Source organism: Leptonotus elevatus, chromosome 14 (assembly GCF_054856555.1).
Source record: "Leptonotus elevatus isolate MCC_2025b chromosome 14, RoL_Lele_1.0, whole genome shotgun sequence".
NCBI lineage: Eukaryota > Metazoa > Chordata > Actinopteri > Syngnathiformes > Syngnathidae > Leptonotus > Leptonotus elevatus.
This window is the reverse complement of record NC_141252.1, coordinates 1735142-1757248: the sequence shown is the minus strand read 5'-3', so window position 1 is coordinate 1757248 and position 22107 is coordinate 1735142. Positions and strand designations below refer to the sequence as shown.

Sequence of the window (22107 nt, the reverse complement as noted above, 5' to 3'; positions counted from 1 at the left end):
TTTCACTTATCCAAATATAGTTAATGAAATTGCCCCTAACAAGCCATGATGAATGTCATTTTTAAAATGACAATTTTAAAGAAAAAGTTAAGAATACGCCGTACATCCATTTCCAGAAAACGTCGCTCGCACACAAAAAAAAAAAAAAAATCAAGATGTACGAATCTGTGCATACGTACGAATCCAAGAACATTCCTTTCATACATCTCAATCAATGCGGAAATGTTAAGAGTACCAGACTCCTCCCTCTCCACGCCCGCACATAAATATGCAAATTAATATAAACAGGGCCTGCCGGTGGGAATGTTTACGATGCACGATAAGATAATAATATTATAATCACAATACATTATAAAGATAATCACATTTTAATGAGGCACAAATAAATACATAAAAAAAGATATGAGCTGGAGACACTTGTAAACAAAATAGAAGCCCGAAAAACTATGATTTTGGGCAGGCTGTCTTCGGAAGTCAATAACAACCTCCGTGATGAAAGTGCATTCGGAGTACGTCGGCCATTGCCGTTAGTGAAAACCTACCCTCACCACCGAAAGTTTGGCGACATTGCAACGAGAGTTGTCCACGGAGGTGACTCTGACCGAGAGAAAAATCTCCCCCGCGTGACTGCGTCCCCCGACTACACTCAGAATACCGGGCAGGAAAGGATAATACGGTCTAGTGTGAGAGAAAAAAAGGCAAAACGGAAATCGCACGAGCGTCGCAAGAAGACGTGGATCAATATTGGAGCAGCGTTAATATTGGAGTCGGTGGAAAAACCAAAAAGGATGAAACGGGACCCACATCTTTCTTTCTTCTTGCTAAAAAGGTAAGACTTCGTCACAAAAATGCGATAGGGTCTATTTATGATAAGCAATGCACAATAAAACGACCACTAACTAACTCAGGGCGCGTTACGACGCACCGGCGCATTAATTAACGTCGCTGGCTTCCATTCCGCTTTTCGCCACAGGGGTCGCAAATCTGCAAAAACTTTGTATCTTGCGACATGGACCTTTAACATCTTGCACACAATTGTAATTGCAGTAGCCGCATCCGTTGTAAAAACATAATATTAACTATTTATATAACTAATTAATATAACTATTTTATCAAAAGACATACTTGAGACATTTATCATTTATTGACACCTGGGCCATCTATGGGGTAGATGCCACGGACACCCAACTTCCGGGTTTCACACATCAGCGCCGTCTCCGGCAACTGCTGGCCGCGTTCCAACACCGTGTGCCCACCACTGCCCCATATAGTGCCCTACTGAGGGGTCACGCCATTTTGTAGTGGTGTCCGAATGTCCAGGGAGCGAAAATGTAGAGCACTCAACATGACCCACAATGCACTCTGAAAAGTAGTGAACATCGATGTTCTCTCAACCGGGTTGATATAAAGCACAATGCATTGTTGAAACAATTGAAACAAAGCGATGCATTATGGAAATAATTAATGCACTTAAGTTGAAAATATCTACAACAAAGGAACTAAAGTACAGGGTTTTTTTTGTTTTTTTTCCACAATAAATAGTCAGGAGATTTATGCGCCGGTGCGTCGTAACAGTTACGGTGGTCACGTGATATGTGACGAGGAGAAAGTAGTGAGCTTTATTAACTTTTTTTTAAATTAAAGAATTATAACTGTAATTTATCAAAATATGCCTCTGCCAAATCTAATATTGGGGTCTAAGGAGCTGAGTGATAAAAGAAAAAGGGGCTCTTCAAAGCAGCATGAATACCGTCCACTTGTTAATTATTATTTTTTAACTTGTTAAAAAAGTGTCCACCCCGCCACAAACCCCCTGCCCTGCCCCGCCCCGCCCCGCCCCGCCCCCATACTAACTGCCTACGAGCTGTATATGTGTAATCTGTACGTATACCATATAGTTTATACAGTAGTCTTCTCGCGAGATGGGAGGAGCAAGATGGCCGCCCTGTCGCTTCAACGGCCTGCACGGGCGTGTATGGGCTATCGGTTAGCCAGTCATATATTCAGAACAGTGGCCACTATATAGTGCAGGGCTATGTAGTGAATGAGGCGTTTTTATTTTTATTTTATTTATTCCAAGATATAATAGAAGAAACATACTCAATTATTACTAGTCTCTTTATTCTAGTACTATTAAGTCAAGTTTTGGGTTGAGAAAAGAGTATTTTACAAGGTCTCGGATGACTAGAAAAAAATACCTGTCTAGTGTAAGAACGTGATGTACTGTATGAACCACAGTTGTGTGTGTGTGTGTGTGTGTGTGTGTGTGTGTGTGTGTGTGTGTGTGTGTGTGTGTGTGTGTGTGTGTGTGTGTGTGTGTGTGTGTGTGTGTGTGTGTGTGTGTGTGTGTGTGTGTCAGCTGCAACACAATAAATACACTTGGTGAAATGTCCAAACCATTCACAAGATGTGAGTTCCTTCCTGAGAGAGTAGCTGTCCTCAAACGCACCACCACCTCAGCAGGCGGGATGGAAAAGAAATCTCAGTGCGCGTTGTCCCAAACCAAAAGACACATTCCCTTCTTTTTTTTGCCTTGAAATGCTAAATTTCAACCTGTAAACATGTTTACAACCACAACAAATATTGTCCGACAGCATTGGCGGATGATAATAATAATGAGTAACCAACAGCGGCAGGTTAGCTTAGCACAGCATACAAAGACACATGTTAAAAGGCCCGATTAAAGTGTATGGTTGAAAGTGAAAGCAAGTGCATGTGTGTTGTAGGATAGAAAGTAACTTATGGCATATAATCATTTATACAGCAGCTCAGACTCTAAAAGACTTGAAAGCGCTATATAAATGAAGATGACTTAATTGACAAATGGCATTGCTAAGTGCTAAGTGTATGCTAAGCTAGCTGCTAATGCGAGTTGATCCAAATGAGAACAAGCGCATGTGCCCGATTAGCGATAACTTGGACAATACAATCATTTATAAAGCAACTCCAACTTGAAGTCAGATGTTAAGTAGAAGATGAGCTAATGCTAAAATGCTGAAATAAAAATCGTAGTTTTCGTCATTAAACTTAGCCATGCTATGCCCACAAACGATACGCTTTTGCACTTTAGTTGTGTATGTGGTTCAAATTTCTTAGCAATCGGATAAAATCTTGAGAACAAGTTCGTCTTTGGACGGTCTCTGTGCATGGTAAAAACATTTTTTAAAAGACCTTAAAATGGCCGACTCGTGTCTTTTCATACATGGGCATTTGAGACTGGGGTTTGTTTGCTTACGTGTAGACCGAATTTCATGCTGTTCAGAAATTGACTTTGGTGGCTGAATTGAATCAAAACAAACAAACAAACAAACAAACAAACAGCTACCCATTGACCTAAAATAGGTTCTTCATGGCAGTACTCCGAATTATCTTTTCGGGTGTTCTTTTTTTGAGACTTTGAACAAATGTCATGCTGCTATGGTTAATTAAATGGCTTTGTGGGCAAAACTTTTCAAGAGAATGGGCTCTTTGAACTCAATACCACTCCTTCATTTCCTGTCTTTCATGATTGGACAAACTGATTAATCCAGGTGTGTCTGGCCATTGTCGTCGTGGTTACTGAGGTCAGGCACACCCGGATTAATCAGTTTGTCCAATCATGAAAGACAGGAAATGAAGGAGTGGATTTGTGCAAAGAGCCCATTCGATTAGCCGCCGCCGCCGCCAGCCAAAATGTCCGCTTCAAACCAAAACGGCGGTCTCCCTGTGCCGTTTCGCGCATGGCTTCTTAAAGAGCGACTTTTTTTTTTTTTTTTTTTGGGACGACAGTGAATGATCTACTAAATTTCATGTTGCTGAAACGTGGCTTTGATGGCGGCATGGCTTCTTGAGACTTTTATTTTTATTTTCTCGGTTTACGATAGACACGGCTATCAAATTTGATGCTGCTAAGGCTTCAGAGGCAGACTTTTTTGAGAACTTAAGGTAAGGAGGCGCGTGCTTCCCAGCCAATTTCCCAACCAGACATCCAAGGGCTGACATTAGTCACACCATGTTCGGCAGTCTTAATTGTCCAAAAAGTAGCTCAGAAAAAAAGCCCCCCACCCCCATTCTGTCCTGGTCCAGCAGCCCCTCACACCCTGGTGTGGCGGCAGCTGTGCGAGGAGGAGGAGGAAGAGGAGGACCCGGCGGCCCCGGACGGCGTCGGGCGGTCGCGCTCGTCGTCGCTGGACTGCCGCCGGCGCTCGTCCTTGTGGAGGCCCAGGCTGATGTGGCTCTGCAGGGCGGCCGGCGTCAGCCACTCTTTGGGCAGGCAGCTCTGCAGGAAGGGGATGCACGAGCTGAAGTAGGCCAGACGGTTGACCCAGCGCGGGATCTCGCGGCCGCACAGCAGCTGGAAAAAGCACAAGGCGGGTTTTTACTGGAAGGATCGTGTTCGGGTTCGGGATGGGCAAATGGAGGGGGGCACAATTTTTCATCTGTGCTACTGGCAGGCCACGTAGGACTACATACTTCCTAACCGGATTGTATGACAAAAATGCAGTTTTAGATACTGACCCAAATACGTGCTCTTAAGTCTTTTTTTCTTTTTTTTAAGGGCATAAAAAATTATTTCCACAAAAATCATCTCAATGAATAGGCTATTATTGAGATACTATGTTTTATTAAAAATCAAAAAAAGGCCTACTCATGTTGTAGTATGGCAGTATAAGAGCCAGTGTAAGTGCAACTATATGGAGGACCAAAACTGCCAAAATTCGAAATAAATAAATGACCAAATAAATAAATAAATAAAAGTAAAAATAAAAAAGGATGTTAAAAAATACAATTCGAAAATAAAAAAATATATATAAATGGAAATAAAAACAATAAAATATATATACATTTGTATTATACATAAAAAAAACAAAAAAAAAAACAAATATAAAAAGTATCATTCAAAAATACATTTATTTAGAATTTTGGCAGTTTTAGTCCATACTGCCAGTACGAAATGTTATTCAAATGAGGGGGCGGTCCTAAGCGTGTCTTGAACTCCGCCGTTGCAAACTGCCTTTTCGTTGGTCGAGTGAGCTGCTCGGCGAACATGAAAGTCTCGCCCGGCTTGCATTGGAAGGTTCCAGTAATGGACGACTCTCTGGTCTACTGTCACCTCGACTTGTTGTCGAGCAACTTAAGTCGCGACTTGCGCCGATTTTAACCGTTTCTTGAGTTGTACCTTAAATGTAATATATGTTTAGATGTGCGCATGTTAATAAAAAAGGAAGGGACGATAAAGCATGAATAACTTTTTTGCCATACAGTATATTGTCAATATTTTTGGCAGCTTCGGCTTTTCAAGACAAGCAGCCCACAGTGGCCGCAAAATTATGCCAGACAATCTTCTGTTATTTTTTTCCTTTCTTCATTCATGCTTAAAAAAAGAAAAAGAGAATCGACAATCTAGTGACCTCAGAGAGCGAGGAGGAGAAGTGGTTGCAGTTCTTGTGCATGAGGTGGTAGGCGTTGCCTTTGAACTCCCTGCCAAGCTCCTCCATGATCTTGTCCGTGTCCTCCTCGGCGAAGTCGGTGGTGCCCAAGACGATGGCCTCCCTGTTGACAATCGTCTTCCAGTCAGTCGGTAAATGAAGACAAAGTCAAAGTCAACAAAGGACGAAAGCCTCACTTGAATTTGAAGGTCTCTCCCAGCTCGGAGGCATTGCCCGGGTTGATTTCAAAGATGCCGCTGAAAGGGTACGGGTGGCCTCCGTATGCAAATTCTAGTGCACAACAATTGGTAAAATCGACAAAAGTCATTAGCAGGCAGTTCATCATTGACTGTCCTGTCCTGTTATGTTGACATGTTATGTCCTGGGATTAAATGTCCTGTTTTGGGATTAAATGTAATGTCATGTAATTTAATGTCAAATCGTGTGATATAATGTCCTGTCCTGTCCTGCCCTGTCATGTGATTTAATGCCAGGTCATGTCCTGACATTTACTTTAATGTACCGAAGCGTTATGAAGGTTCAATTAAAAAATATTTACAATCACCCGCACAATAATTATCACATATTGTGGTTCTATTCCTTGGTAACATGTTTTGAACATACAGTAATGGAATTTTCACTGCTACACGCAGAGGGAAAAATAGACTCTGCGTCACTGGTAACACAGCCTGAAGAAATTGGGTCACGTTATAATGAACACAATTCCATTATTCCAGGTTTAGAAGGTAATCTGACCGTGGCCACGTCCTGCCTGGAATGGACTAGATTGGAAGAGAATTTCTTGTCCTGGCGTGATTTAACCCTTTCGGGGACCGTGGTCACTAAAGTGGACAGCTATTCTCCCACGTTAATAAATCTAGGGGGGAAAAAATTCTTAAAGATGATATCAACCCCAAATTTTATTATTATTATTATTTTTTTAAACAATAATATGTTGTATGCGCGCTCACTAGTATTAATGTTGCGTTTGTGAAATATGAGTTAGGCAGCAAAAAGTAGTCCAGACATGTGATTTGATGTCATGTAACGACGTCCTGTGCTGTCTCCTGTGATTTTATGTGACGTCAAGTATATTTGAAGCTGTGTCTCACCTCGGCCATAAATCTCGATTCCTGAGTGGAAGACTCCAATTCCGAGATTGGAAGTGTACTCATTTATCCAGTACTGCATGGAAATATAAAGGATATAACCAGTCAGGCATTCATTTAGTAGCAATGTAACTTATTCATTTGCAGAATATTAACTCACTCTCTCCATTCGTCTCTCCTCATGTGTTCAATCGACCGAGAGTTCTCGAGGCGGCATGCATTTTGCGCCTCTTGCTTGAATTTCACGTGGTATTTTTTTTTATAGAAAAGGTCAAAACCACTGACACTGAAGCGTTCTACAAAAATAAATATATTATAAAAGTTGTATTTTTCACAGCTGAGAATTAGATTTTTTTTTTTTTATTCAAGAAAAGGTTTATAATTATTCCAACATTTTATTTACAAATGTTTAAGTTGGATACAAATTGGTAATAATTAAAAATGTTGGTGTCTAAATTACTCTTTGTTTTGTATTTAAATATAAAGTGGGTGTAATTCTTATTACCGTGTGTTTAGTTTTAGTTAACTCCAACCAAGATGTCATTAAACAGCTTAAAAGGTGCTTAGGGACAACAGAATAACAAACGCTACACACGCGCTCGTTGCTAATGCTACGCTAGCAAAATGGTGCATTCATAGATACTTTTATAGCGTTGGAAACTTCGCTTTGCGATTAGAACGTTAGAATTTTAAAAACAAAAGTAAAAATGAAATAAAAACTAAAAGGAAAATCGTAAACTATGACTATTCTGCGAATGACTGTTTAGCGTCCTTATGGCAGACAATCAGACATCGGTGACGTTCCCCTTAGCCTCCACCCATCCCCCACACTAGCATCCACACCCGACCCAGCTGACTCCGATCAATAATAGACGACATGATGCAACGCAGTCTTGACTTCTCAAGTATCCGCCATCACCTTTTGTCCAATTAACCGGCGCTTGATCTTCATTGCGGAATCCCCCCCCCCCCCCCCCCACCTCCTTTCTATGAGCTCGTGTTGCCTGCAGCCTCACGTCAAACATTGATTTCACAGTGAAAAACAACAACATCCTCTCCTCTCAGGATTTGCAGTGTTCACTTTGGCCATCAAACGCCTACAGAGCTCAAAAGATAGAAAGTATCCACAGCACTTCACTTTTTCCACATTTTATGTTACACGTAATGGAACTCAAACTTTATAAATACCCCCTCAGAAGATGCAACAACATTTCTAAGACTTTTTTTTTTCTCCCTCTACGGAGGCGGCCATTTTGTCCTGCACTGCCACCTGCAGTCCACAGATTTTGACGTCACAGCACTCACGGGCTCAGTTTGCGAACGCAAGGCTCGAAAATAGCGGCTTTGCAATATATAGTTTGCGAGTCAAAATAATTTTTTTGAAAAATAAAGAGCAATATTAAAAAATACTACTACTCATAATTATTATTATAAACATTATATAATAAATATAATTAAAAAAAAAAGTTGCCTTAAAAATTTAAATGCAATTGTTTACAAACATAATAAAATCAGTATTGGTTCCGTTTTTTTGTGCTATGTGAAAAAATGTCCGGCCATTATTTTAGGAAAGTGACAATACTTATACTTAAATGCTCGTAAGTCGTAATGCTATTACTCGCATTGTGTTTTTACCATACAGTCCTGATTTGATTTTAACTTTTGAAATCTGCACAATACATGATCTCAAAATGACATTAGAGAAGACTTCTTCTCTTCTTTTTTTTTTTTTAATCAATTTAGCTTGGCAGCACAGGACAAAACGGAAAACCCCTGAGATGGTTCGAAAACAGGTGGCATTACCTGCTCAATTTTGATTCCACTAACACAAAATTAATCAGAATACCATGCTTAAACTATTTGCAGCACATGGAACATATTGCAATACTTAACATCCGCTGTAAATCAATGGAAATGCTATATCCATTCCAGCCTCCACCAATAAAGTGTTTTTGTTTCTTTTGTAAAGAACAATAGCAATTCGTAAAACTGTACTTTACAAAAACGTAGAGAAATATCTGAATGTAAACAGAATGCAAAGCATTAATGGTCATGAAATTAATTGAATGCTGTACTGCAATTCAGTTTGTTTGATGCTCCTTCCGGTGTGCCCGCCTTGGCCACTGGGAGGCAGTATTGTATAACGTAGTCATGTAAATGCAAACTAAGAACGGACTTCTTGTACTGCTAATTGGTAAATTGCTGTAATATTAGGCATTTTTGTCCTTAAGAAAAGAATATTCCCAATTCTCAATTTTATGGAAATTAATTGTATTTTACTGGGGGAAGAGGTGGGGGGGGGCGGGGCGGCAGGTGTCAGATTACCAAAATATTAAAATCCCTGCGAGATAAGTATTAAAAAAAAAAAAAAGTATAAAAAGAAACGAAAATGATTTTACCATGTCATACACGTTGAGGATGACGGGTTCATTGGCCATGGCTCCAAGCTGAGCGTGTGGTGGATCTCAGCACGCCCACACCCTCCACCTCCTCCACCTCCTCCGCTTCCACACGCACTGGGCCACGCTGCATCCACACGCACACGCAAAGGCAGTAAATGTCACTTTGCGAGGGCAGAAATGTATAAAAGATCAAAGCCGGGCGCGATAAAAGCCTCCAAATCGCTCATGATGAAGGCCTGAGCGTCCTCCTCGTGTTGTCATCGGCGTCCATTTTGATGATGACGGTGGGGGATGATGATGGTGATGATGATGATGAAGGGGCGTCCCGGTCCACGGTGGCTGCTCGCAGCTTTCTACCAGTAGCATCTCCGTCCGGCGGCGGCGCTCCCGCTGCGGCTGGCCCGCGACAAGCGTCTTCCGCGTCGGCGGGAGAGGCTCCGACGATGCGACATGACGATAAAAAAACTCCGAAACAAGGGTTTAAATTGCCCCGACGTGGTCAATGTTCGTCCACTCGGTGCGGTTGTCGCTCACTGCGGCTGTGACTCCACCTCCTGCCGCTTGTGGCTGGGCGATGACGTCATCGTGACGCGCGGACGGCGGCGACTCCATGACGTCGCATTCGTTGCCTTGTCGATCACTTTCGTAGCATCAAATGTCGGGACAGTAGACCCCCGCGTACACGCGGGTCGGCACTCGAGGATTTGCACATTTGTGGATAAAAATGATTAAAAAACAGGGCATTTCTGATTATTTGCGCAATGCAAATACTTCCTTTCGGTGCAAACAAACGGCGTATTGTATTGTTTCTGCATGTGACTAGCATACAAACCAGGCAGATTGTTATAGTAGTAAACGACATTTCATCCGTCACATTTTGAAATGAAAATAATCCTCACAAATCAAATGACAACAAAGTCCAATGCTTTCCAATGAGCAGAGCTTCCTTTCACCGAGTTGACCGGCGACCGCCATTTTGACTTGTGACTTAAGCTTGGAATTGTCAATACGTTCACCAGCTATCATTTACATGCAGACTTTAACTATTGGCCCTTTTTTTTTCTTCTTTTTTTTTACTTTGCTTAATTTCTTAGAACTTTACCGACGTGGTGTCTTAAGGGTTCCCTGACCTTTGGTTGAAAGACCGCTTTATAGTGTGCGGACAGCCTGGCAAACATCAGTCAACTAACTATGTAAAAAAATTAAAAAGAAAGAAAAAAAATAATAATTCAACATGTATTCAACAGTTGTTCTGATGTAAAACACTTTAATTTGTTCTTATTTACTTTCTGGCATACACACAGCCCAGTATTCACAATCAGCAGCAGAGGGACATGAAAAGTATTTACAAGTCAACAAATAGGAACGTTTTCTGACACGCACGTACGCACAACTCACTCTTCCCGACTGGAGATGCTCCATGATTGTGGCTAGTGCAAAAATAAACATTTTAATCCCCCCCCCCCCCCCCCCCCGAAAAGACCCTCTTATCTTCGGGAACTAAGCGCGCCTCTGTGCACAGTAATGAGGAATGTAGAATAATGTGTTCAAAAATGGCGATGGACATACAAAAACATACATAGCGGCATCTTCAACGAATAATTTCACAGTACGCTGACTTGGGAAATTTAAAAGACAAGGCTGGATTCAACACTGTGTACTTTCTGGTATACCGACTGGTAATAGAGACAACAGAAGAAAAACAAAAGTTGATCCTGTATGAGATTACAAAATTATGCAACTCTATATCTGTATAAAATGGCATTGACGCCCGAGAAACATTCAAAACTTATTATGTGTGATAAATGTACATTTTTTTGATATATTAATTGGAAAAAATGTTCTTGATAAGTTTGATATAGCTCGACGCATTACTGCTTTTTTTTAAACGTAGACCTAAAAATTGTGAAGATTAGTGCAAAAAATAAAAAATAAAATTGAGCACGTTCTGCCAACAGCACACCTGCAGATTGCGAACTCCAATCAATCTTCTCTTATTAAACGTTTTGGACGGAGTATATTATTGGGAACCTGATTTCTGTTATTTGCTGAAAAAAATCACACCTATTCACTGTTTTTGTTGGTAGTGAAAAGCCACATCTAATGGCAACATTTTTACTTTGGCGCCATCTGGTGGGAAAGGAAGTAAGTCGTTGGAGTGTGGGAAAGCTGTTCATTCTGAGAAGTGAATTGTCTCAACGGTGCTTTGCTGCCCTCTTGTGTCATCTATTGGCAATTACAAAGCTTTTTGCATGCGCTTCATTTTTCAATTTGATGGCATTTATTTCATCTATCGAATGGGAGGATTCATATATATTTTTTCATTTTTTAATTTAATCTTTACATTAATTAATGTTTATTCCTTATATTTTTATCACTTCACTCCTTTTGAGCAGAATAGAGTTGTGACATAGCAAACTTAACTCCTCATAACTTACTGTGTTTTGTTCTAACGTGCAAATGAGTGGACGGTTGAATCAAAGATCACAGCCAAGCGATGCCCTCCATTTTAACACATCAAGATAGGCTTAATTCATCAATTCTTAAACATTGATTGATGGCTTATTATGCCTGCCTTGCCAGAAAATGGATAACAATACGGGGGAGCTCGAAGAAGCTCTTAATAGTTTTTTTCCCCCTTAATGGCAGCCATTTTGTGACGAGATGTCCCCCAAAGCTGTGCAATTCATCTCTGTGAAGAGAAATGCATTAGTGTCATTTGCTGATCAAAAAAAAAAAAAAGTTTTTTTTCCCTCTCCCTTCTTTGGCCTTAAGCAACATGTTTGATCCTAAAAAAAAAAAAATAATAATAATAATAATAATTAATACGCATTTGTTAAAACGGCCTTCTGTTGTTACGGATGTAAATGAATGCAAAGATGGCAGCGGCGGCTCCCGTTAGCACAGCGAGTATTCCCAGATAGGGCGCTGGGGGCGCGTGATCGTCTTGGGAATCCGACGGTCCGTTTATATGATGGGACGACTGCAAGAGGGGGAAAAAACAAACGTGAAATAATTGCGTTGCAACTCTCGTGTTTGTCATACAGGAGGTACCTCCAAGGTCGTGAAGCGTGTCAAAAGTTGGGATTCCAACGGTTTCAGTCATTTTTAATAATGGGGCGATTTCAATATCAACCCAAATAATTGGGATGATTGCCGCCTGACTCTATTCAAAGTTTATCAGCATACAAAATACAAGCCCTGGAATTCGCCCAAAATGGCTGCTTCGAATCAACATTGGCAACTTCCTCTTCGATGACACACATGGGTCCTTGAGACTTTTTCATTTTAAGTTTCTATGACTATTAACTCATTCACTCGCAGCCATTTTCACTGAAGCAACCCCCTTCGCTCCCGGCTGTTTTACTGGATTTTGGCTGATTTTGCAAGGCCCACAGAATATTGTGTTCTATTGCTATAAAATCATGGAACCTACCAAAAGAAAGATTAAAGTCTCTTCTTCATGAGGAAAAAAAAGTATATTTTTATCCGTTTACGTTTTGCAGCAATTAGCATTAGAATATAGCCAAGTTTCATCATTATTCACTAATTTGTTTAAAACAGTGGGGGGGGGGGCTTTTTTTTTTACATGCCCTGGTTGATCTCTTATACTCTGCTGCCACCTGCTGGCCGTTTTTGTAATTAACTACCATTGCTTCAAGCATTCTCTTCAGTTCTGAGGCTACATCAAAGCCTTCTGTATGCTTTAGCATAAAAAACATAACAACGTATAAATCCGTCTGGTAATATTTAAAATGAGTATTTTTATGTTTTTGGGAGCAAATGAGTTCATGTTAAATCGTTGCCTGCACAGTTCTAAAAAAAAAAAAAAAAAGGTTTAAGACGGTGACAGTCAACCAAATTGAAAGATCACGGAAGAGATTGTAGTCTGACCTTGGAGGTCCTGTTTTCCATAACGCAGGATAAAAGTGGATGAAAACATTTTTTTTTTGTAAAGATTTATTTCTATTGTACCTTTTTTAGAACGCACAGCTCCACGTCCTCACCCGCTGTCCGGAACAAATCCACTGCAGCTTTGTGCGTCTGATCCTCTAGCTTGACGCCATTGATCTACGTTGGGGCGGGGGCGGGGGGGGGGGGGGGGGGGTAAGGTTTAACAAATCATATTTTTTTATTTTTTTTTTACAATTAGTTTGCTTTTCGTACCGCCACGATCCGGTCGCCCTCCCGAAGCCTCCCGTCCAGCGCCGCTGCGCCGCTTTCCTTGATTTTGGACACATAGATGCCGCAGTCGTTGACGACGTACTGCTGGTCCACGCCGCCCACGATGTTGAAGCCCAGGCCTGCAAAGACACATCATGTTAAGCAGAAGAAGGGAATGGCAGGAATGTCTTCATTGTCAAATACGGCCCCCAAAAATGGCGGACCCTTCCAGCTTTTTTTTAGACTCTTGAGAGTTGTACACATGAGCAAAGGCAACCTGTACAAAATATTTGCGGTTTGGAAGCATATGCCTAAAAATAATGCAGCCGAAAGCAAAGGCTGCTTAATTTTGGTCAGTCAGTAGGCTTTATGTATTATACATATGTATACTGTACTTTATTATGCATATGTGGAAAAAGTGCAGTCTGCACGTTTTTTACAATTTAGTCAGTGATGAAGCCACAGATTTGTTTGTATTATTAATTATTGTAATGCGATTTATGTTTACGCCACACTTGTTTGGTAGAATTTTGTGACGTCGAAGTAAACGCTTAAAAGACTGAAAATCAATGAGTTGAGTATGTTAACTTTAACTCAAGTAGCTAAAGAAGCTTTCATATAATTTATAGTTCATTTTCCATTCTTTTTAGCATATGCCAAACCCATGGGACCAAAACATTAATGACTACTAATCTGATATTGTTTACAGCAGTGCATGTATCTTGCATTGCTTGTGTTTGCTTAAAAATAATCGCATATCAAATCGCAATGAGACGCCTTTTCAAATTCGCTGAGCCCTCGTCAAAAGTCTCAAACGTGGTGAAGTCCCTGCTTTTATGACGTACAAATGGGTGCAGACTGCAGACTTGTGTACTATGCACGCAGATTCACTTTCAGTCTGACAGGCCGAGCAAACACATTGTAAAAAAGACGTTAAATAGCATAAAACGCATTCAAATCCACAACTATCGATCGGTTTTGACTTCATTCATCAGCGAGGATGTTTTAACAAAGCTGCCATCTCTTAATGTATTCGTCTTTCGCTAGTTGGGTGAGTTAGTTAGCAATTAGATCGATAGCTTCGCCGCTGGCCACGTAACTTGGTAGCGGCTAAGGCTAACCATCGATGCCATCAAATGATCTTTACCTGCCGGCCCTCGCTTGAGTTTTATGTCCTCCGTGTTCGAGAGCAGCGAGCCGTTCATGTTTGTTGTGGTGGTGATTGTTTAAAAGGCGAGGTTGCGCAGGAGGTAAACTTATTTGCGTGAAGGTGAACTCATTGGTGAAGAGTCCGCGATTTGCTCGCGCACTCAGGCGGCGTAACATGAAGCTTTGAGCGCGGGTGCTGCCCCCAGGCGGGCCAAGAAACGAAAGACACGTGTAAAAAGGCGTTAGAATTTCTCCCTCTTCAAATTTATTTCACTCGAAAAAAACTTTTGTCATGTATCAATGTGAAAGAAGTCACAGTATTTCGGTTTATTTGAAATTTAATATTTACTCGTATAATTGTTTTGCTAAAAATAAGATTATTTTTACATTTTTCACATTTACAACTCAGGTAGCAGCGACATACAGTATGTGTTAAGTTTGATTTATATTTTATGTCAATAACTACGTAAAAACTATTATTGTAGAAATGTTACTTTTAATATATTTGGTGTATATACTATCTGTGTAACATTTAAAACTATGTAACATGTAAAAAGTGAATGTTTTTTACTGAAAATATTTTACGCATTTTTGTTACAACGATGCTATTTTACTTAGAAATGACTGGTATTGCTAAGCACTTTGTGTTCAATTTAAATGTCCTTGCGGCATAGGAATGAACAATTCCATGTATTATTTATAGCTTACTAAACTATAAATGCATTCTACATTGGTCTAAGTCTAATCACTTTTTTTTTTTTATTAAAATGCTCTATAAATAAAGTTGAAAGTTTAATACAAAAATAATCTTATCAAATGACAAAAATAAATGCATAATAGATTATTTTAGAGTTGCATGTATCATTTCATGGCATTATTCCACCACAGTACTCAAAAAGCCAAGCATCACGGACACATCTTTATTATTTCAGTCATATGTCCAATAACACAAGTACATTTTTTTTGGGGGGGGGGGGGGGGGGCTTCGGATAAAATAAATCAGCCGATCAATGTTTGCCATTTTCTTCCGTTAAAAAAACCCAAAACAAAGCACGTGTAGCCTAACACTTGTTATCTTTGGCAATAACACACTTCATTCGAAACACGCCCCTCCCACCGTATCGGGACACCGGAGAACACAGCATGTCATTTTGCAACTTGGAAGGAGTCAAGGTTAATAATGCAATAATGGCTTTAAATAGTACGTTTCAACGTCAGCTTCCTGTTTTATACATTACAAAAGGTAAGATACTCGTGATGGACAAATGAAGCTTCATGAAGCACTTGTGATATTTTTTAACTCCTCTAGATGGCACTCTTGGTTTAAAAATGCAGTGGAAATATAATCCATTTCCATAGCAAAAAAGCCTTTATATTTAAACCAAGAGCACCTAAACGAATTGATATTGTCAAAAAGGTATTTATTTAACGGCATTAATCAAAAGCCAGCTATTTACTAATTTAAGTTTTTTTTGTTTTGTTTTTTTTTTGCATTGGAACTCGATAGAAACGTGAAATGTTTCGGAAACAAGACCGCATTAAATGGACCGTTTCACCATGTTTGTACACATAGGCGCCAGAGTATTTCAGGGTAGCAGCTTTCTGGAGTGACTGCTGACACCCCAAAGAGTTTTTTTGTTTTTTTTGGATAGATGTAAAAACCCAAATAAAAAGTATCCAGTTGAACCTGTGGGAAAAAGAGGATAAATGGAAAGGATGTTGCCAATAGCTGCACAGAGAGCAATTTAGCAGCGCTAGCTAACGTTAGCTTTACAACACGCTTGAATTCTTTTAGCCATTAATGTGAGCAATAGAGAAGTCAATTCAATAACCAGCATCTCAAATGTTCATGATGACGAACGTAGGTCTGAATTTCCACCACGCCTATTTTTTGAAATGTCGAATCAAATGTAATTTGCTCCCTTCTCGGCAAATGAACTCTCGTATCATCATCTTTACACCCGACCCTTCACACATGCAAACTATGGTTTGCCTTGGCCAAATGTGTACTAGTGCAATTGGGAGGTTTGGCAATTTGCGTGACATCATGGTAAAAAGGTCCATTTCTGTTTTCTTCCTTCGATACTGCGTACTAAGTGCAGTTCTAACGTCCGTATATAGCAAAGCGTCATTTTCATGCCATCTACCGGGATAAATTATAAGATGACCTGCTAAACGAGCGTGTAGTCTGATGCGCGTGTCAAATTCCCAAGGCATTATTTTCCTTTCAACTTCAGTTAGTCCTTCCAGCGTTCAGATCATATTGGGCGCCACGCTGTAGAGCGCCACGTCGCCCGTCACCCGCAGCAGGGTGACGTCCTCCAGGCCGCCCACGCGGTGCTCGTACTCCAGCACGTGGTTGCCGTCGACGGCCACCTTGAACACGTCCTCCTCCACCAGGATCTTCAGCTGCGGCGAGGAACAGACGTCAGCGAGAAGTCACGTTTGCGTGTTTTCGTTCGTTCGTGCGTGCGTGCGTGAGCTTACCTCAAAGCGTTGGCCTTGAATAAAGGGGAAAACTCCATCCCTTTCCTCCGGCCCCCAACAGCCTCCAATGCTGGAGTTTCTGACGATGGTCTGCTCGTGGAAGCGAGGGTTGAAGTGAAAGACCACGTCTGAACCTTTCATGAAGTCCATGTGGAACCTGCATCCCGAATTACGTACAATTACGTGTCAGAAGTCATTTCTCATTTTGTTGGGTTTAAAAAAAAAAAAAACTGATTAGTTTAATTTGATGACGTCAACATGACATGAAAAACAAACTGAATTAAAATTATACATTCAAATATAATAATAATAATAATAATTAATTATATCAAGGAAACCGTACAATTTTAAAAACGATTCAGTTAAAAAAACACTAATATAATAAATATAAAATGAAAATATAAATTAAATATTCATGAATTTAGTTGTATGTTACTTAACTGAAGACAACAAATTAAAAAAAAAAAAATTCCATTTGTATTAAAAAAAACATTTGTAGAAGGCAACATAGAATCCATAAGACATCTTTAAAATACATTTACATTTTTAGATTAATTACATTAAAAAATTCACATTATTTGACTTGTAATAAGTCATCAAAAACTGTTTTAAAATATACAGTGGTTAGAGTAATTATACTGATAATTATTTAAAACAGTTATACTGATAAAGTCTAAAAAGATTTAATACATCCAAAGACATTTAATTTTAAAACGTTTTTAATACATTAAAACATTGTTAAAAAAACTAAGAGAATATTTGATAAAACAATACAATTTGTTTGGGGGAAAATCCTGATAGAATAATATATAATACATTGTTTTTGTAATTGAACTCATGATATTTTTACGATCAGGAACTTGAAATTAGAAAAATAGAAAACCCGCCATTAATTTCATGCAAGTTGAAGAAAAAAAATGCTACTCAAAAAATAACTCAACTATGGGTCAAAAATGGACCAATCCTCTACTTAGGTCAATTTGACCCAACTTTGAGTCCAAAAATTGGGTCATTTTGTATAAAACAACCCAGAAAATTGGGTCACATTGACCGATAACGTGGATCGGTCCATTTTTTAAACCCATAATTAGGCTACTTTTGACTTAACAGTTTTTAGAGTGTATATTAGAATATACTGGTCTTTATTTAAAATGACGTATTTTTTTGTGGGTTGGGGCAGGCGGTATGCATCGAAATTTTCTAGACGCAAACCTCCAGACTCTTACTTTTGAGCAGAATGAGAACAAACCTGCTTGCCCCAGGAACCGGCTCCCCGACGATGGTGATGACGAGACGCGGAATGAGTCCGGCATGGAGCGGGAGATCGTATGGCACCATCTGCAAAAACATAATTTCAGAAATCATATTCATCGACGCGACTAACTCCGCTTCTCACAACAAATCTTCCTCTCGGATCTGTGCGCACGAAGACAAAGAAGTCATTACATCTCAAAAGTGGCAAATAAAACAAAAAAATGCAGCAAGACGGTCGGATCATCAAACCCCCCCCCCCTCCCCCCTCCCCCAAACTCAACACAATGACACAGCAAACACACATTAAACAAAGAAACGTTAAACAGACCTTTTATTTGGAGCGACTTACAAAATTGTGGCCACTGATACAAACTGTGAATTTTCTTAATGCAGCAAAGCAGTGATATAAAATGTGATCATCATTGCATATACAGTAATGCATAACACTGGTGCCCAAAGTCTTTAAACTACCACTCCGCCGTGTTCCAGTCAAACCACACGTTGACTCTGGAAGTGACGTCCTTTTGTCCCTTTCATTTATCTATATGGCGGATATGATCTGGGCTGAAAGACAAGAAGACAATTTTCAAAAAATTTAACTTATTTGACTTTGGTGATGATGCTTCTCGCCACCCGTGTTTTTTGCCCAAGGCAAGCCATCTTCAGAAAACTCCAGCATCCCATTCAGACCAGAAACTAAGTGGGAAAGGTTGTAGTTGTTTCCACCAAATGGTACGGTACGGTATATGTGCGTTCAAGGGGGTTGGGGGGGGGGGGGGGGGTAAAAACAGTAGAGCCAGCTTTGATTTGTATTTGCCTTTGAGACCGAACCACCCAAAGCAGGACGGCTCATCTTATAATGTTAAATTGCTGAACATTTAAAAACTTTTATACATGCATTTTTATGCTCACTTATCTAAGAGAAGCACTTATTTTCACATTGTCTGTAAAAAAAAAAAAAAAGTGTTTTTGTTTTTTTTAAGGGATTTTATATTGACAGCAAAATGACAAAATGGCTGCCCCCTGACATGGAGGAGAAATGGGTGGATTTTGCTGCTTAATTCATATTCCACAAACAAAATATTAATCAGAATGCCACGTTTTGACCAGTGTGGGCACATAGAACATATCTGAAAGAAAATCTGGACTTGACGTGATTTTTTATTTGTATTTTTGCAGTCCGGATGGAGTCTTAAAATCTCCTGATGCGAGGAATTTCTTTGTGGCTACAGAGATTGAAAAAGTTGCTAAATATAGTGACAGAGTTGCTAAATTGTCAACATGAGTAGTCACAAGCTTAGGCGTGCCCGCGGTTGTCATGGTAACGAAAGCCATGCTCAGCATTGGTGTGCAACGGAACCGCCCGATCCAAAACTGGTTGACTGGATATGTATGGATGTGATTGTGTATTTTGACAAAAGAATATCAGCGACCTTTTGAATTAAGTCTTTTTTCAAATAATGGGGGGGGGGGGAAGGAAAACATTATCTCCTTAACGTATAAAAGATGGACTGATTAATTGTCAATTTCTTAACAGTCCCTCAAGGTAACGTAGTCAAATGCCCAACAGTATTTGAAGACTTCCCATTCCACACCGGATTAAACCAGACCACTTGGTGGAAAAATATCAAGCCAGACAAAACCAAAGGTGAAAGTTCGTCACCACAGAAGCTCGACTGCACACCACCGCAAGCCAGCAAGCAAACGGACTGAACGCAGTTTGTTGTACTCACCAGCATGCCTCCGGGACCAGCGGGGTTGTCGTAGGGACCCATCGGTCCAGGACCGGGACCGAAGAGGCCGGGTGCCGGTGGGAAACCTCCGCCACCGGGTCCCCAAGAGCCAGCTGGAATAGGGGGAAAGCCTCCACCAGGGGGAAACGCCGGGAAGGCACCTGGGCCGGCAGAAGGGGGGAAAGCGCCCGGACCCCCCGGGCCGTACATGCCGTTACCCCCTGCTGGGTAGTTACCCGGGAGAGGCATGTTGGGATAAGACCCGGGAGGAGCGCCAGGACCGGAGGAGAAAGGTCCAGCCGGGTACGGAACAGGCCCACCGGGTAACTGACCAGGTGCGCCTTCAGGCGGGTAGTGCCCTGGGAACTGGCCGGGCGCCCCGGGGCTGGCGGGGTACTGACCCGGAGCCCCTGGCGCCGGAGGATATTGTCCAGGCATCCCGGGAGCAGACGGGAATCCACCCGGCGCCGTAGGGGGCCCCGGGTAGTGGCCCGGCGCTCCGGGGCCGGAGGGGAAGGGGAACTGGCCCGGCGCCCCGGGGCCGGTGCCGCCAGGGAAGCCGGAGGGGGCTGAGGGCTGAGTGGGAGCTCCGGGGGCTGACAAGGGCCATCCAGGATTGGAAGGGAGTGGAGGGTTGTTTGATGGTGCTGACGGGTTGGTGTTGCGTTGCTGTTTGGCCTGGCTTGGGGTACTGTCTCCCAACGCGTCTGTTAACTACAGTGGGACAATGACAAGAGTCATCAAGAGTCATCATGCAACCATAACTGTAAAACAACCGTGATATTCAGCAAAACTCACCGAGAAATCCGACATGACCTAAAACAGAAGACAAGATCAAATGTGAGTATTTTTTGGGGCGGGTAACAAGCTGTCAAGCAGGAAGGAGTGTCTCACACGCACGCACGCACGCACGCACACAGGGACATCTGAGTAATGGCACACTAAATATTTCCATTCCGCACAAATGAGTAACAAAGTCCACTGAGGTGGACGCCCGAGTGGACTGAAACGACATTAGGCTAAGCAAATCAAGCGCTGTCACCGCGTACATGCTAAATGCTATTTACTTATTTGGCCGAACGAGCTAAGTTGCTACACTGTTGACAGGGCGAGTGGGCTAACTGTAGCTGCGAAACTATTGAGTGAGCGAAGGCTAACTCGCTAGTTTGTCAACTCCGCTGGCAGTAAAACAAGACAACAGGAGAGGAATATGATATTGTCAATAAAAACCTCGCCGGATGTTGGAGTCTTCCGAAGTGAAAGTGGGTCGCTTGTTGTCCAGGAGTGTAGGCCAGTTAGCCAGCCAATTTAGCCTCCTCGTCAGGCTAACTACAAGCTACGGCAGCTGCCTGCAAACACAACTCTTCAAACAGGAAGTGCCAGCACGCCCATTCCATGACGTCACAGTGAAGACAACTTTTCTTTTTTTTCCGCTTCTATTTCAGTCCTTTATTTACTTTAGTCTTTGTTGTTTCTGCGCCGTGTGTTTATGTAAAGCATGTAAATTGGATCGTCTGATTTTGTTCCTTGTCACCCCCAAGGAGGAAAAAAAATCTACATTTTACATAATTTCCATAGATTGCCCCTTCAGTATAACGCTCTGGGAAAATGTAGAGAAATACATTTTTCAAAAGAGCGGTCATGCTATTAAGATCAAATGTTTTTATTCATTGTTTTTTTTCTTTCTTTTTTCATTCATTGTTACAGTATATTGACTAGTGTTGTCAATTTGAATGACGTGGCTTGCAAACATCAAGTGACCAAACCTGAAAGGTAAACACGTGAGCTGTGACAGGAACCTTGAGGTCAGTTTCAGTCGACAGCGGGTGGCATGAGCTGCATAAAATGTCAGCCACCTCGGATGGCTGAAAACAGATGGTTTAATCTCATTGTTTCTTATTCAACAAAAACAATTTTAATCAGAATACCGTCTTTAGATTATAGGCACATAGAACACATTATTGCAAACAATGAACATTTTTACTTGACTTAATTCTGATTTAAATGATGTTATAATTAATAATGATAATATTAGCATTAAAGTGTCAAGTAAAAAATATTTTGCACTCAAAACATTTGATTTCAATCAAGACTAGAGACACGTTCCAAGGGTGACCATTCTCTTTGATGACATCACATAAAAAAAGCAAAATATTTTTATTCAAGTTAACACGAGAGCTTGTTTTTTTTATACAAAAAATGGTTAAATAGAATTTCGTACAGTTGTATTCCAATCCTAAAAGGGATATGTGTATAAGAGAATGAATTCTGTATAGCAATTAAAATAAATGGCATCTTATTATCAGATAATATAAAAAAAAAAAATCAGTCCCACAGTTTATATCGTCGGTCAAGCTGCTCTTTGTTTGGTTCATACCTAAAAATTGCAAAATGTTATCGA

General features: G+C 40.8%; 3 protein-coding genes across 3 annotated transcripts; all 3 read right to left on the bottom strand.

Moving 5' to 3' along the window:
- Positions 1-2034: 2034 nt before the first annotated feature.
- On the bottom strand, positions 2035-9478 carry LOC147162504 (deubiquitinase DESI2). Its single transcript, XM_086095536.1, has 5 exons — positions 8917-9478; positions 6521-6593; positions 5606-5699; positions 5391-5532; positions 2035-4333 (listed from the first exon to the last, which is right to left on the bottom strand). The coding sequence occupies exons 1-5, from the start codon at positions 8953-8955 to the stop codon at positions 4073-4075; spliced, it is 609 nt and encodes a 202-aa protein (XP_085951662.1). The 5' UTR covers positions 8956-9478; the 3' UTR covers positions 2035-4072.
- Positions 9479-11711: 2233 nt separating this feature from the next.
- Positions 11712-14402, bottom strand: synj2bp (synaptojanin 2 binding protein). Its single transcript, XM_086093994.1, has 4 exons — positions 14231-14402; positions 13087-13223; positions 12895-12990; positions 11712-11902 (listed from the first exon to the last, which is right to left on the bottom strand). The coding sequence occupies exons 1-4, from the start codon at positions 14286-14288 to the stop codon at positions 11756-11758; spliced, it is 438 nt and encodes a 145-aa protein (XP_085950120.1). The 5' UTR covers positions 14289-14402; the 3' UTR covers positions 11712-11755.
- Positions 14403-15138: 736 nt separating this feature from the next.
- Positions 15139-21096, bottom strand: lgals3a (lectin, galactoside binding soluble 3a). The gene is made up of 6 exons (XM_086095556.1): positions 20937-21096; positions 20505-20522; positions 19707-20420; positions 17969-18057; positions 16720-16876; positions 15139-16641 (listed from the first exon to the last, which is right to left on the bottom strand). Exons 2-6 carry the CDS (start codon positions 20517-20519, stop codon positions 16486-16488), a joined length of 1131 nt encoding a protein of 376 aa, XP_085951682.1. The 5' UTR covers positions 20520-20522; positions 20937-21096; the 3' UTR covers positions 15139-16485.
- Positions 21097-22107: the final 1011 nt, after the last annotated feature.

Bases quoted from the DNA above. Each gene is read 5' to 3' on its own strand.
- LOC147162504 (XM_086095536.1), bottom strand. From the start codon at position 8,955: ATGGCCAATGAACCCGTCATCCTCAACGTGTATGACATG. The intron at 6,594-8,916 runs GTAAAATCATTT...ATTTCCATGCAG, and splicing joins TCCTCAACGTGTATGACATG to TACTGGATAAATGAGTACAC. The intron at 4,334-5,390 runs GTCACTAGATTG...TGCTTTTTCCAG, and splicing joins TCTCCTCCTCGCTCTCTGAG to CTGCTGTGCGGCCGCGAGAT.
- synj2bp (XM_086093994.1), bottom strand. From the start codon at position 14,288: ATGAACGGCTCGCTGCTCTCGAACACGGAGGACATAAAACTCAAGCGA. The intron at 12,991-13,086 runs GTACGAAAAGCA...GCCCCAACGTAG, and splicing joins AGGGCGACCGGATCGTGGCG to ATCAATGGCGTCAAGCTAGA. The intron at 11,903-12,894 runs GTACAATAGAAA...CCCCTCTTGCAG, and splicing joins AGCTGTGCGTTCTAAAAAAG to TCGTCCCATCATATAAACGG.
- lgals3a (XM_086095556.1), bottom strand. The intron at 16,877-17,968 runs GTTTGTTCTCAT...TTCGGGATGCAG, and splicing joins CCGGTTCCTGGGGCAAGCAG to GTTCCACATGGACTTCATGA. The intron at 16,642-16,719 runs GTAAGCTCACGC...TCCTCGCCGCAG, and splicing joins TTCAAGGCCAACGCTTTGAG to CTGAAGATCCTGGTGGAGGA.